Genomic DNA, 16,169 nt, shown 5'->3' with positions numbered 1-16,169 from the left:
TTCCTGTCTCATTTTAAAAGAATAACGAGACTCTTTGTTCTAAACATAAGCATTGCCAAAATATCACCATTTTATGACAGAATAAATGTCAACAAAGCTTAATGAATGTCATGTTTTGAAAAATGACCTCTACTTATCCAATTATGCATTTAAAATACAAATTAAACCAAGATCAACTCGTTTAAATAAATAAACTTATCATGATCTCAACAATTTTATATTGGAAACCTTTTTGAATGATAAGACAAAGTTCTGTATACGTAATTTTAATTGCTGATTTTACAAATAATGGCTTTGGCACACATACTTAAAGAGGTCTAAGTGTTCAATTATTTTAACACATTGAAAATCCACAGAGAACGGAATTGGCAATCAAGGCGGAAAAGACATTCGCGAATTTTATTTTAATTCTAACTTTCAACATGACTACTTGTACAACCAAAGAAAAAACGACAGTAAAGACGAAAGATACAGTTACGATAGACAATAACGTCACTAAGGTATTTAAAGCATACTATACACAATTTATTTATTTTTCTTTTGTTTTTAACATTATTTTTGTATGTATTGATTTCAAGATTGGATCTGGTTATTTTCTAAATATCTTAATCGACAATCGACAACTGGTAATTGTCGAACACTTAACAGTGATTTTCTAGATGTAAAAAGGCAATAGAAGGTTAGTTTTCTTTAAATTCAAAATACAATATAACATATTTGCTTAAAGGTTTTAGACTTCTTGTTTTTCAAGAAAACTTCAAATTATGCTAAGTTAGACTCAATTCTAATATTAGCCAAAATTGTACTTTAACCGATAGTTTGCCTATACAAGATGTCTTTTTTAAAATGTTGTTAAAAACCTTTTGGGTTAGGGACTTGGTCTATAACTTGTTATCGTTTTACTCAAAACTATGTTTAAAAAAATAAATATTGTATTTTAAAAAAAAGTAAACGTAAATTTTGACCTTTTCGTGTCTACGTGTAGTGGTATAATACCCGACTGAATTTTCAGAAGTGCATAAGCTTGAAAGAATTAAAAGGGTTTGCTTTCTTTGTAAATAAGTATGACTAATCATACACCACCCATAGTAGATGTAGTTAAATTCTTATTGAAATGAATTCTTATAGAATATAAAGGAATGTTATATATGACTGTCATATATGTAAGCTATAAAACCAGATTTAATCCACCATTTTCTATACAAAAAATGCCTGTTCCAAATCAGAAATATATAACAGTTCTTTTCCATTCATCTGGTGTGTTTAAACTTCAGAGTCTGCCATTTGATAGTTGCTTTCTGTTTCGATTTTTTTTTTGGCGTTCGGTATATTTGTTATTTTTACTTTTTGGTAAATGTTTGTACTTTGGTTGATGTTGGTCATCAATTCAATTCTATAATGACTACATGGGTAACTATTTTTTAGGCAAGGGAAACGAAGCGCACCCATGAGGTTTGTAAGGAGTTTCAATCGGAGAGGTTTGAAAACAAAAGTCTTAAGGAGGTAGTGGAGTGTATGAAAAAAGAGTCGCAGAACGAAAATACCTTGAAAGATCTAGATGATCTGACAACTGCTTTGGAGGAAAAGGATAGACTTCTACAAAGTATACATGATGAAAAGTTCTTAATCGAGTCGGATAGAGATCATTTAGACGAGAAAATCAAAGAGCTTAAAGAGGAAATCAAAAAGAAAGATGAAGAAATTTTGAAACTTCGACAAAAAATAAAAAAATTCGACAAATTTCGACAGGACATGTTGAGTGAGAACCAAAAAACCCGCGAAGAGCTTACCGGGAAACTTGATAAGGTAAATGGTGATTTGAAATTCATGCGCGATGAGTTTAAGTTCATGCATTCCGCGATGAACGAGCTGCTAACGAGTGCAAAGAAAAACAAAAAGACGAAACCAGGGTGGAACGGCTCTTCGAATACTCAGAACAAAAGAACAAATGAGAGTTAATTGTTTCTTAGTTTTCTGCTATTTTTTTCTTAATTCAGTTAAACTAATTAACCCTGATTGAAATTGTTGTGACAACAACAAATAAATAACACGAATTAATAGGTTAACTGCATGCATATATATATCATTTAATTTGACCAGTTTTGTTTTCAAACGGAATAAAAAGTATTATATAACTCTTCATTTTATTCATGTATTAATGAAAACAAACTCATCATAGATACCAGAATTAACATTTTACAAAAGACTCATCAGTGACGCTCGAATAAAAAATATTTAAAAAAGGCCAAAAAGAGTTCAAAATTGAAGAGCATTGAGGACCCAAAATTCTTTAAAAAATTGCCAAATACAGCTAAGGTAATCTATTCCAAGGGTAGAAAAGCCTTAGATTTCTTTCAAAAATTCAAAGTTTAGTTTACAGTTATTTTATAATTATGAACAAATAAATGATAACTCAATTTAACACAGAAGTGCTGACCTCTGGGCTGGTGACACCCTCGAGAAATAAATTTCAAGGTTGTGTTGCTACGTCAAACAATTTCTTCTTCTTTCAGTACAGAGTCGGACTCTTCTTGAGTGCATAAATGATTTAAAAATAAAACTATGTACATCTGGGGTCAAAGGAGTTCTAGGTGTGTGAAGCTCCTGTCAGGTAAGGCTGGCCTTGAACTCTTCAAGTGGAGCTGCTGTTGTGGCTTGGATTATTTGTGCTTTCAATTTTCTCATTTCTAAGAAAAAGCACTATTTTATCCGCATTATTGAAAAGAAATGTACTTAAAATTTCTTGGAGCATTGTTGACGGTCTGTCATATTTTTTTTTCTATTCTATTCATGACATGGTATATAAAATCAACATTGGAGTTAAGTCGGTTATAAAGTGTAAGAATTCACGAACAACAACAGATTAAGAATTTTGTTCTTGCTTTTTGTAACTATGCAAATACCAGTTCCAAGTAAGGTATGTGACAGTGTTCAATTCGTTTGATTTGTTTAAGCATTTGATTTAATCATGACGTCTACTTATGCTTATCCTTCCGGAGCACCTAATTTCACTTCTGGTTTTTAGTAGAGTTCGTGTTGTTTCTTATTTATTATTTATAACTGTTAATGTAAATCCTTTGGTTTTGTGACTATTGGTTTACTCCTTGAGTTTGATTGTTATTGCCTATGCATACAAATAGTTATTAGAAATATTGCAATTTAATATAATTGATATTATACCACCTTGACAGTACATTTTCTATCACAACACATTAATACGTTGTTCTATAAAACTGCAAAAGCTCAACAGCTTATCCACGTGGAATATCCGGCTCTGACTTGCTATCAGATACCCTTAAAATGTTAGGGATTTTCGTTACCATATTTGCATCATCTACGGCGCCGAGTCTTCGAACATGTCAACTATGAACATGTTGAAGTAACATCGGTTTAACAATTACTGTAATTCAATAATTTTAATAAGGTTTTAAGACAAAATTCATCACTGCTAATCTAAACTGTGTGGTTTTAAAATGTGAATATTTACTGAGACTACTATAACACAGATAATTATCTCAGCAATATACCAGAATCTTAAGGTCGAAAGCTAACAGTTTTTTTAAATTTTTAAATGAAATTGTTTTTGGCGTTTCTAATTCATTAGTTATAAGATATGGATGAAGAAAAAGAAACTTCTATTATTTAATTCAAATTGTGAGTTATGATAACTGACAAAATCATAGAAATATATTTAATTATAAGTGATTGTTATATTCGCCATACGTGGCATCGTTTAATACATGTTCTCTAAACAGCAAAACAAATTATGTAGACAGTAAGAACGTATTGCTATCATGGTTTCTTCTTTTGCTTTACATTTTGGGTATTATGGGTATTTGGAGAGTTGTTCCAGCCACTTTGTTTCTTCTTATTATTTTCTTTCCTAGCACCGGTTAATAGTTCATTCATTGCAGAATGCATGAACTTGAACTCACCACGTATAAACTCCAGCTCTCCTGTTACGTTATCTAGTTTCCCAGTTAGTTCTTCTCTGGTCTTTTTATTATCGGTGAGCATTTCTTCTCTGAACTTGTCAAATTTCTTTATTTTATGACGAAGCTTCATGATTGTTGCATCCTTCTCTTCGATCTCAGCTTTCAGTTTGATAATTTTTTCATCCAAATTGTCTCTGTCCGATTCCAGTAAAAAGTTTTCGTCATGCGCTGATCGAAGGAGCTTGTCTTTTTGCTCAAGTGCGATTCTCAAATCATCAAGTTCTTTCAATATGTCATCGTGGGATGGTTGGTTTTGTTTGACAACGGTCTGTATGTCTTTTCTCATCGTATCAACTTCCGTCTTTTGCCGTTTTAATTCAGTCTCCATCGTTTCGAACTCCTTTAATACTTTTTGCGTGTGCTTGGTTTCACTGATCTAAAAGGGAAAGAAATGTCATGTTACCAGTCTACATCATTAGAAATCAAAAAAATTAAACACATTATGTCCAACGTTCTTTCGATTGGAATACTGTTGTGGTTGTCTGGAATGAATATTGATCATTTGCTCAAAGGCAGGAACATTTTATTTTGCTAAGAACTACACAGATTCCAGTAACAAACACGCCTTAAAGTAGAAATAATCGTTACTCGACAACATTTTTTTTTGTCCTGTACCAAGTCAGGGAAATTGTCATTGTAATATCATAGTTCGTTTCTGTGTGTACTACATTTTAGTGTAGTGTTTCTGATGTGTCGTTGTTATCTTCTTATATTGGACGTGTTTCCCTCAGATTAAGTTTGTAACCCGGATTTGTTTTAATCTCAATCGATATATGAATCTCGAACAGCAGCATACTACTGTTGCCTTTATTTTTTATCGTTAATATACTTTAATATGACATTGCCATGTAAACCCTCGCTGTTAACCTAGGTGTGTACTCAGTTAAAGCAGACTATGGTATAAAGTATGGGAATGCGTTATGCATGATTGCCAATGAGATCCCACAAAGTTCAAGTGGCATTAAATTAAACAATTATAGTACACCGTACGACCTTCAATAATATATATATATATCAACAACTATCAAAGGCCCTGACATGACCGATGTAGAACAATTCAAACAAAAAATAAACAGTTTGATTAATGGCAAAAATAATAAACGAAAAACAGTTGGAAAAAGCGACACGAAAAAATATCTAGAAGAGTGTTTGTATTTAGAATAGTTTTTATCAATTCTTTTTATGTGTTTTATCATTTGATTTTGCCGGTTGATTGGGGACTTTCCGTTTTGGATTTTTCTCGAATTTCAGTATTTTTAGTAGGAAATTTGAAATAGTTACATTGATGAACAGTCCAGTCAAACTAAGTTTGAACCTTTATGTAATTGCAACAGAAAATATTGCAAAACAATTTTGCATGTTTAATTTCTTTAAATTAACATTAGAAAGGGAGATAACTCCGCAAACATTAGTCTTTTTTGACAGTTTTTGGTTGATTTTTTTTTTTTAATTTGATACTTTGATGGGGTTATAAGTCTTATAAGAATATATCATATAAGTCTCTGCACATGAAGTGTTATAGGTAAAAAAAAATTCACTAAAGAAATGGCAAATTTATGGCTTTGTGACCATTTTGAATAAATAAGGTGAATATTTGGTATTCTTTATATCTGTAAGTTATATTTGTTGGTATCTACCTTGTTTAAAAAAGTTTTACACCACAAAAAGAAAAATATATACTTAATTAGTTTTATTCAATTTGAGATTCTTTACCTTGACATGCTGAAAAATCTAATAAATTGTCAACTAATGAATTATGAAATCTAGGCTGTAGCTTGATACAAGATATGTTAACACCTTTAGAGTTGGTTTTTTAAACTCTTTAAAGACGGCTAAAATATCAAGAATGTTGAATAGAAGCGATAAAGTTATAATTTTGTATAATTTTGTATTGATATTTCTGCTTTTTGCAGAGTTATCTCCCATATTAATACAAATCACCATAGGGAATTTAAAACCATGATTTTTTAGTTTTCCTCAAGTAAGATTTTATTGGACGTTTTCGGAGTATATTTGAGGTATAATGCTAAAGATTAAAACTGGAAAATCTTCTGTTGCAATTACTTCAAGGTTAGGGTCATGTTTATGTTAAATTGACTGGACTAGAATGGTAGGAATGTTGAAACAGTTTCGTTATTGTGTTTTTGGTATGTTCAAATGAATAGCTCGGTTATCGTAGTTCGAATGTTCACATTATCATCTCGATCATTGTGATTTAAAAGATTAACAATTTTATCGAAAAAGAAATGTTCAAATGATTACATTGGTTTTAGAGGTAGGAATATCGATATAATGACTTTGATCAATAGAATAAGAAAATCAATGTAAGTACCATGATCAATGGAGAAGAAATGTTCTTAAATTTACCTTCGTAATTGGCGTGTCATTAACAAACACTGTGTCCATTGTTTTTGTCTTTACTGTTGTTTTCTCTTTTACTTTGTAATCCATTTTTACTTATGTACAGAATCAAGATGGAAATGTTCTTCCTTAAATGATATTAGTCTCTTATACAAATATTTAAATTCACTGCAATATTGTATGTAATAAAGAAAGATGTTTTCAATTGATTCTATATGAATAGTTTTAATTTATATTTGTCATTTCGACAATTCATCCCTTGAATGATTTAGTCAAAATAACATCTATAAAGAGTTAATGTAATTTTAGACATAACTTTATTATTCAGTTAAAACTTTGCATTGACATATTGCCATACTTTAAACTCCTTGAAGTGATATATAACCCTTTTTACTTCGACTTCACTATTCAATACTAATGAATTAATTTAAATTTCATAATGTTCGAAAGCTTACATAAACTTTTTATTTGTCATATTATGCCTATGATGATATGCAAGACCTTGAATACACACGCGAATCTATAGGAAACGCCATGTCATTATATATGTATTTTCTGATCGGTTGTCAATGTTGCATGTGTATATTTAAAACTAAACATCTTTAACAACATCATACAGTTCGGACTGCTACTTAAATTTATAATATATTTAACATTTAAATTCAAAATGCATGTTTATCTTCCGATAGCATTTAATTCATTCTTGCTTGTTACTCTGATGCGCACTTTTTGTTTCATTGTCATGAACATTCATATTCTTTTGTTGTAATTTTAGACCACAAGTTTATGTTCAAAATGTTAACATTTACTTCGCCTTTAAAAAAATAATTATAGAGACGGAGTGGTTCAGAGAGTTGGTCTTGTTTGTTTAAAAAAAGGAATGGTCGACGTAGAGACAGACCTCCCTCAGAAAAGATACTTTTAGGGAGGGATAAATTTTACCATGTAAAATTCTTTCTATTTCAAACCCAAAAATTCTCTTGACTAAAATTAATTATGAAGATGCTTAATATTTTGATTGACAACATAATTTTACCGAATGAATGCCGTAACAAACGATCGGCATTTCTATGGGAACCAGCTGTGTTCCTCTTCTTGACGACTTGTTTCTTTATTCATATGGTAGTTATCAAAGGTACCAGTATTATAATTCAATACACCAGACGCGCGTTTCGTCTTCATACTACTCATCAGTGACGCTCAGATCTAAATAGTTATAAAGCCAAACAAGTACACAGTTGAAAAGCATTGAGGACCCAAAATTCCTAAAAGTTGTACCAATAAGGCTAAGGTAATCTATTCCTGGGATTAGAAACTCATTAGTTTTACGAGAAATTTAAAGTTTTGTCAACAGGAAATTTAATAAAATGACTATATAACTGATATTCATGTCAACATCTTAGTGCTGACTACTGGGCTGGTAATACCCTCGGGGGCGAAAAGTCTACCAGCAGTATAAACTTCCTTCATAAAGGGGCTTTTTATGAAGTAAGTATGATTCTTTAACTTCACTTTCTGCGAAAAGATAATGTCCTCTCACTAAATAATTCAAATGTGATGACTGCTGGACGCGTCTAATCATTTCGAAATAGAAATGTACATTTGACAGATACAGATATAGTTTGTTTAATTAGTCTCACATCTTGATTGATATCTACAAACTAACATTGAGGGTCAATTGAGAACAAAACTTTACGTCAAAAGTAATGATAACATTTTGTAAACCTCTTGAAGGACGAAGGTACATGAATTCTCATATTACAGGAAAAATTGACAAACAAAATCTCTTGCTTGAACATGAATTCTTCATGACAGGAATAATTGACAAAGAAATTGAGAATGAAATAGCAACATGCATATTAGGTACATATCTCAATATTGATACATTATTCCAGGGCTTCTTTTACCTGGCATGATTTCCTCAATGGACGATTGCTGCTCACAAGTAAACTAAGAGTTCCAAGTTTTGAAGTTGACGTTTTTCTTTCAAAAAATTACATACGCCATCATTAGTTACTAAAAAGTAGATGACCGTTATGGAATATCTGATTTAGATATCTGATATGTTCCTATAATGGTCGTGGCAACAATCCCATTCTCTTCTCCACTTATTTTACCTAGTGAATTAGATATTTGTACGGATTATAATGTTTTCAGCATATTGATACTGTAAAATTACAGCTATATAAGTCACAGTTAGAAGTGTTTTATATGGTGTGTTGAATCCTGTGACTGCTGCTGTCAGTGTAGATAAGTATAATTGAGTAAAAACACAAGCCCATTATTTCAGTATCAGTTAAATACAAAATAAATATAAATGGGGATTGATGCCCCGCTTACATATTATATAAAGTTATAAAGGGGCATAACTATAGAACTGTTATATGTCATACCACCAAAATTCAAACTTGAATAATAGGTTCTTTGTGGTTATGCGTATTTTGTATAAGTTTCACTCAATTTGGTTGAGGCAAACTTTGGTTAGATTGATTGATTGCTTGATTCTTCCCTTTGTAAAGGACATTGCTCTGGAATGGTTAAAGAGGCGCCAACAAAATTTACACTTGATATGTATTGTGTGGTAATCTTTGGGTTCTATGGGAAGTATGTACCCAAGCACGTACGTACCAACGGACAAGTGTAAATTTTTATGCTCTATCCATTATTGAATGACATTAAAATAACTTTTCAAATAGTATTTTTTCATCATGAAAAATCTTTCGTCACGTTTTGTGACATTCAATGAAGGTTTAACAAAATTATGATGACGCCAATTGATCTATACCCAAAACTCTGCTTATATTCCATCTGTGTATAATTATTTATCCTGCAATTAGCCATCTATTGTACAAATAGCAGGTATACAAATAATTTTTTGCTTTATTTGTACTTGTACAAATAAAGTCTTGTTACCCCACTTCCACGTTGAGCGAGTGGAAATAAGAATAGTTTTGTTTCAAAACCAGTTCATTTTTGGGTCTTTTTCAACAATGTTGATTTCTTTGAGAAATTTAAGAGAATGATTTTGATTTTTATAACTAATTTCAAGTGTTGGGAGTAATTTCAGATAAAAAACAATATACATACATTGTCGGAAAATATCAAATTTATTTGTACTCGCTACGAAACAGGAGAAAAGCTGGACAGAGCCGCGCTTTTCGTCCAGTTTCTAAAGCTCCGACAACATACATATATATCTAACATGTCAAAAAGATAAAATTGAAAATTTAAAAATTCTCATGCAATTTGTAAGATTTTCTTTTCCCGGGAGTAGATTACCTTTGTTGTAATTGGCACAACTTTTAGCAATTTTTGGTCCTTAATGCTCATCAACTTTGTACTTGATTGGCTTTTTAACTGTTTTGATCTGAGCGTCACTGATGAAGTCTAGTGTAGACAAAACGCATGTCTGGCATATCAAGTTATAATCCTGGTACCTTCGATAACTATAAAACTGGTGTACAAGGAAATCTCATCAATCCTCAAAAGGAAAATTGGTTTTTTTATTCCTTTGATGTGTTTGAGCTTTTGATTTTACCATTTGATTAGGGACTTCCTTAGGTTTTTTTCTTGGAATTAGTTTTTTTGTTATACAATTGGAATCCATATCTAGATTAAAATCCAACACAACTACAGCAAGCCAGTTCGAACCCACAACCTCACTGTTGATAGGCTAGTAATAACTTTAGATGAACAAGTTACGACCTCCCATCTATATATAGACCCAATTGTTACCTAGCTTTCAATGGAGTCCTCTTGTTCACCAAGCTACAAATACCTTATGAACCAACTGAACATATACAATTATTTCAGGTTAAGGTGAAGTTTGGTGCCTACTGCATTTGTTCCCACCTATCTTAAGTCAGGAACCTGTTGTTCAGTGGTTGCCATTTGTTGATATGGTTCATAAGTGTTTCTTGTTTTTATAATGATTGTTGGTTTTTCTGGTTTATATGGTTTTACACTAGTCATTTTTGGGCACTTTACATCTTGCTGTTCTCTGTGAGCCAAGGCTCCATGTTGAAGGCTGTACTTTTAGAGATAATGGTTTACTTTTAAAAATTGAGGCTTTGATCATGAGTTTTCTCATTGGCACTCATACCACAACTTATATGTATATGAGCCAAAAAAAATCATCAAATCTGAAAAAAAAATGAATGAAGGGCAATTTCTCTAGTTCTTTTTGAATCTAAAATGAATTGCTGTTTAAAAAACAAGACGTGGGACTCATTAAACACACAATAAAACAAAACAAATTCTATCCTGATGGCTTTAATAAGTTATGTAAGATGATTGAATGACTAATGTACAATGGTATTTACAAATTCTATAAATAGATACATTAGAAATTAACATTTTGACTATCACTTTTATAAAATTTCATTAACTTGATAAAATACAAAATGCTTCATTTCTGTAAAATTTTACATGATGGTAGCCATGATACAACAAATAAGATTGTTACAAACATATAAAAGATCAAAGGTTAGGATCAAAGAAGACAGAACAAGTTAAATATAGTACAAAACAGCACATGTACAACTGACTGTTTAACAGCTCTCCCCTTAACATGATACATATAAGTGCAGGCCATTCATTAGGAGGAGGTAACAACTACTTTTACCCTCCTATGCCATCGACAAATACTGGGTAAATGTAGAAATTTTATATAAGGTATTCATATAATATATTGAAGTAACACTCAACATAAAGGATAACAAACCCCCTGTAAGTGGCTTGATAACAATAATGAATAGACAGTTTTAGTGTACCACAGATAATGCAGATATCTAGTCATACATTTGCAGTAAAAAATCTTTTCAATGCACTTTATCTTTTTAAAATTCAAGCCAGAGTTGATTAATTCCCCCCAAAAAACTTACACATGAGCACTATATAAACATTTCTTAGCTAGAAATTTAAAATAATCAAAATATAATCAATGATTTAAATTAGAATTCTTTTAGTTCTGATCTTAATATGATTTAACCAATGTTTTTCCAACATAATTTTACACTGTAAAAACGTTTAAAACAGTCCAGCTGTTATTGTCCTAAATGACAGATAACTGAACCATTTAGCTCAGAGTGCAGAGTTCTATATCAACCTTGATATTTAGTATGTTATGAAAATGTTATGGTGGCAAGAACACAGCGTCCTGATTCATGACAAGGTCACAGTTTTTTCCCAAAGACTTAAAAATACATTGAAAAGAATATCTTTTTCGCAGACATTGAATATGAACTCATGTACAATGAACTTAATGGATAACAACAACAACAACAACAACAACAATACTTTATTTTAAGAGGGTTACACAGTTAGCTATATAACTAATCTTCCCTGAGGCCCTCGTAATGAAAAATCAAACAAAACACAAACATATACTAGTACATTGCATACATACATTAGCATAAAAAGTCAAGTGTGATAATAATGTTCAATACAACTTAATAAAATGTGATGAGAAAATAAACATGATGACATGATCAGTTTTTTATATTATTTATACAGCTAGGTTGATTTCAATAAATGATCTGTTATTTTGTATTTGAAAGAATTAATATTTGTAATATTTCTTAACGGTATTGGCAAATTATTCCACAAGAATGGTCCAGAATACATAAAAGATTTTTTGAATAATTCTGTTTTTGGTTTAGGGAGTATGAGGTTTCCTTGAACAGCATTTCTCAAGGGGTACGGATTTCTGTCTGAAACATAATGAAACTTGTTAGTAAGATATGATGGGGCATCATTATTAATACACTTAAATGTCATCACTAACTTATGATATTTTATTCTCTGTTCAACTGTCATCCAGTTTAAGTGTTTGAATAAGGGTGCAGAAGGAGCGAATGGGTCTGTTTCTAGTATTAATCTAGCAGCCCTCTTTTGTAATTTTAATATCCTTTTTAAACCCTCACTGCTACAACTACTCCACACTATACAACAATAATCAATAAGTGGCAAGATATAACCATTATAGAATAATTTTCTGCAGTCTAGATTTAGAAATTTTTTAATCTTTAATAGTAGATATAGTCTAGATGATATTTTTGAGCAGATCAAGTCAATTTGGGTTGTCCATGTGAGGGAAGGGTCAATTTTAATGCCTAAAAGACTTTCGCATGTGGAAGATTGTATCACTTGATTGTTTATAGTTAAACAACTCTCATTGTAATGTGGCATTGCTCTTTGCTTCGTTCCAATAATCATATATTTTGTTTTATTTTTATTGATGAACATATTGTTATCATTGCACCATGCCTCTACACCATGTAAATCTTCTTGTACCTTTGACTGAAGAGTTTGATAACAATTACCAGAAAGATGTAAGGTTGAATCATCGGCATATAAATCAGTGCAACAATTTTTCATATAAATAGGAAGGTCGTTGATGTGTAATATAAACAGAAGGGGGCCTAATATGGAGCCTTGGGGAACACCATACTTGATATGAAGTTTTTCAGAATGAGCATTACCAATTTGTACTTGTTGAGTTCTTTCATTCAAATACGATTGAAAAAAAGAAACAGCAGTATTATCAAATCCATAAATTTCAAGTTTTTTACAGAGGATATCATGATCTACTACATCAAAAGCTTTCTTAAAATCCAACAGGACTGCTAAGTTGATATTACCATAATTCATATCCTGTATCCATTTATCTATGATATTGATAAGGGCAGTTTGGCAAGAGTGTTCTTGTCGAAACCCAGACTGTGCTGGGTGTAAAAGATCTAATCTTTTAAGATAGTCAAACAAATGTTTTGAAACATGCTTTTCTAAAAGTTTTGATAAAACTGGAAGTACAGAAATTGGTCTATAATTTGTTGCCATGAATTTTTCACCAGCTTTAAAAACAGGGGTTACTCTTGCATTCTTTAAAACACAGGGAAATGTACTTGTATCTATTATTCTGTTAAAAATGTAAGTTAAAGATGAAGTTATGAAAGGAGCACTCAATTTTAAAATTTTTGGTCCTATGTTATCAGATCCGGTGGATTTATTAATGTCAAGTTTGATCATCTCATTAAATAGACCATTTATTGTGACTGGTGGAATTGAAAATTTTACTTGTTCTGACTTAGTAAATTTCTTTTGTACAAAATTATTTAATTTTGCATAATCATTATTTTTGCTCATACATCTGTCAGTCCTCAGGTTTTCAACACAAGATGTAAAAAACTTATTAAAAACATTACAAATGTCCCTGACATTATTAGTTTTAATACCATCTTCATTTAAAAGTTCATATGGCTTTTCTTGTTGGGATGGGTTAAGACTGTGAATACATTTCCACAAATCTTTAGATGCTTTTGAATCTTTTACCATCTTTGAATAAAAATTTCTTTTTGATTCATCGATTATGTGCTTTGTCCTGTTTCGCCAAAATTTGAACTCGGACCACATTTCTAATTTATGGTATTTTTCTCTCATTTTTCTGGCATACGCAATTTCATTATTGAACCATTCAGGTTGTCTGTCTCTTTTTACTCGTTTAGTAACAATTGGTGCATGCTTATCTAGAACTGCATTAAATATGTCATACCACATCTGAATACATGTATTTGGGTGACTTTCATGTTCAATTTTATCAAAAGGTGCAATAGCTAAGTCACTTAGAAAATTAGCCTCATTGAAATTTTTAAAATTTCTGTAAGAAATGGTAGTATGAATATCTTTTTTGATATAAGTGGAATTTTTTTCTTTTCTAGTTAAACAAACTGGATAATGATCACTTATTGAAAATTTAGCAACATGTGATTCTAGTATCAAATCTTTATTGGTGACATAAACATGATCAATTAGTGTACTAGAATCAGGTGTAACTCTTGTTGCCTCTTGAATTATCTGGTTGAGGTTGTAGGTTTCTAATAAACTTAGCCATTTTTGTGGTTGTTTATTAGGTTTTAAAAAATCTATATTAAAATCACCAACTAAAATAATATCTGAATTATGATTAATAGCAGTTGTAATTTCTTTTTCAAATTCATCAATCCAATTAATTAGTGAATTAGGAGGTCTGTATACTGAACATAATAAAAATGATTTTTTGTGAACTGGTTTTATTTCAAACCACATTGTTTCAATGTCACTTATTTCAAATTCAGCTTTTCTATTAAATGTTACTTTTTCTGAAAAATAAGCAACCAAACCACCTCCACCTCGTAATAGTCTATCTTTTCTGTTTAAAATGAACCCAGGAATTTGTATAAAATTATCCTGGGTGTTAATGTCCAAAAATGTTTCACAACAACAGTATATGTCAGGAGGATTTTCAGAAAACATTAAATTGTATTTGATTTCATCCAGCTTGTGTTCAAGTCTGTTGACATTATGTGAACATATTTTTATACCCTTTGTTGAAGAAAAGTCATAAACATTATCCTTTTCTTCAGATGTTTCTTGTAAATTAGGTAATAATTCATAACAATTATTATTAAATAAGGCATATAAACATGCTATCAATAATACACTTAATCCAAAAGAAAAACAAAGCTTTAGATCAACAGGTGATAAGGCCTCAGGGGGATTGCATAAAACATTCATATCAGTACATTGCAAATTAATTACCTCATCATTAGATTCATAAGTAACATTATCAGATTCTGTAACGGCTACACAAAGATTGTCATTCACTGTAAAATTTCCAGCATTAGTCATACTGATGATTGCATTTATCTTGTTCAAATCACTTATACTAGTTTTAGAAAAATTAGCAATAGATTTGTCCATTCTACTTGAAGAATGTTTAAGTTTGGTGTTTTTTTCACTTTTGTTAAAAAGATTATTTAGACTCACATTTTTAGGGCAGATACATGTGTAATTATTACATTCTTGACAAATTTGATTTAAAACATCAAAGTAGTTTGTGGAAGTTTTTTCTTTTTTAGAAATAAATTTCAAAGATGAAATGGCTATATCTTCTTTGCCAATTTTTTAACTCCAATACAGATCACAAAATTTCTTCTTATGACCAAATGAATTACAGGAGAAACAAGACACGGGTTTACCATGTCTACATGTAGTTAGGTCATGACCTCTTTCACCACAGTATTGACAGTAATCATTGTTTGATGAAAGTTTAAGAATTTTTACATATTGATCAATGTTTTGTAAAAATACCATTGTTCCCATTTTTGTAAGATGAATGCCATCTCTTTGATATAAAGTTTTTTTGACATAACCATAGTCATCATAGAAACATTTGCTATTATCTATATATTGTAAATTGAAATAGTCACACATATCAATTAGAACTTTGTTAACCGGTTCTACATCTGTATCCTGTCTTGGAGGTACACTTGACACAATAATGTTGGTGTTCATATCTGCTTTAGATCTGAGCAAGTACAGCAGACTTTAATACCCAGGTGTTATGATTCACAATTTGTGTACCCTAAAAAAATGTATACTCAAACATATTTTTGTTGTTGAGATTTTCTTCCATTCATAATACTAAAAAAAATCAGCTTAGAACATCATTTATTTAAACATTTGTCTCCTTGTCCATTTACAATAATTCATAACTTTGAACAGAATTAAATAATGCAAACACTCAGTTTGAAGACAAGTTGGGGAAAAATGCCCAACAAGAATATTTAAATATTTCAGCCCTACCTAGAGGAGACAGCCTACAACTGCACACAATTATGCAATTCTACAGAGCCAATCACAGTAAGTCCGTCCTACATTCGACTTTGGCCTGGTGGACTCAACTTTAACATTTACCCTGAGTAATTTATAGTAGAAGTGAACTAGAAAATATGTTTAGATTGTATTTTTGAAAATTGACACTCTTTGTAAATT

General features: G+C 30.9%; 2 protein-coding genes across 2 annotated transcripts; one reads left to right on the top strand and one right to left on the bottom strand.

Moving 5' to 3' along the window:
- The first annotated feature begins 210 nt into the window (after positions 1–210).
- Positions 211–2,030, top strand: LOC134709250 (uncharacterized). The gene is made up of 2 exons (XM_063569419.1): positions 211–500; positions 1,426–2,030. The coding sequence occupies exons 1-2, from the start codon at positions 423–425 to the stop codon at positions 1,957–1,959; spliced, it is 612 nt and encodes a 203-aa protein (XP_063425489.1). The 5' UTR covers positions 211–422; the 3' UTR covers positions 1,960–2,030.
- A 1,588-nt stretch (positions 2,031–3,618) lies between these two features.
- Positions 3,619–6,583, bottom strand: LOC134709249 (myosin heavy chain, skeletal muscle, adult-like). The gene is made up of 2 exons (XM_063569418.1): positions 6,363–6,583; positions 3,619–4,371 (listed from the first exon to the last, which is right to left on the bottom strand). Exons 1-2 carry the CDS (start codon positions 6,444–6,446, stop codon positions 3,793–3,795), a joined length of 663 nt encoding a protein of 220 aa, XP_063425488.1. The 5' UTR covers positions 6,447–6,583; the 3' UTR covers positions 3,619–3,792.
- Between the last annotated feature and the right edge of the window lie 9,586 nt (positions 6,584–16,169).

The sequence above is a fragment of the Mytilus trossulus genome, chromosome 3 (assembly GCF_036588685.1).
Source record: "Mytilus trossulus isolate FHL-02 chromosome 3, PNRI_Mtr1.1.1.hap1, whole genome shotgun sequence".
Classification (NCBI taxonomy): domain Eukaryota; kingdom Metazoa; phylum Mollusca; class Bivalvia; order Mytilida; family Mytilidae; genus Mytilus; species Mytilus trossulus.
Note: the sequence above shows the minus strand (reverse complement) of the source record. Positions and strands in the feature narration are given on the sequence as shown.

Bases quoted from the DNA above. Each gene is read 5' to 3' on its own strand.
- LOC134709250 (XM_063569419.1), top strand. From the start codon at position 423: ATGACTACTTGTACAACCAAAGAAAAAACGACAGTAAAGACGAAAGAT. The intron at 501-1,425 runs GTATTTAAAGCA...ACTATTTTTTAG, and splicing joins TAGACAATAACGTCACTAAG to GCAAGGGAAACGAAGCGCAC.
- LOC134709249 (XM_063569418.1), bottom strand. From the start codon at position 6,446: ATGGATTACAAAGTAAAAGAGAAAACAACAGTAAAGACAAAAACAATG. The intron at 4,372-6,362 runs GTAAATTTAAGA...TTTCCCTTTTAG, and splicing joins ATGACACGCCAATTACGAAG to ATCAGTGAAACCAAGCACAC.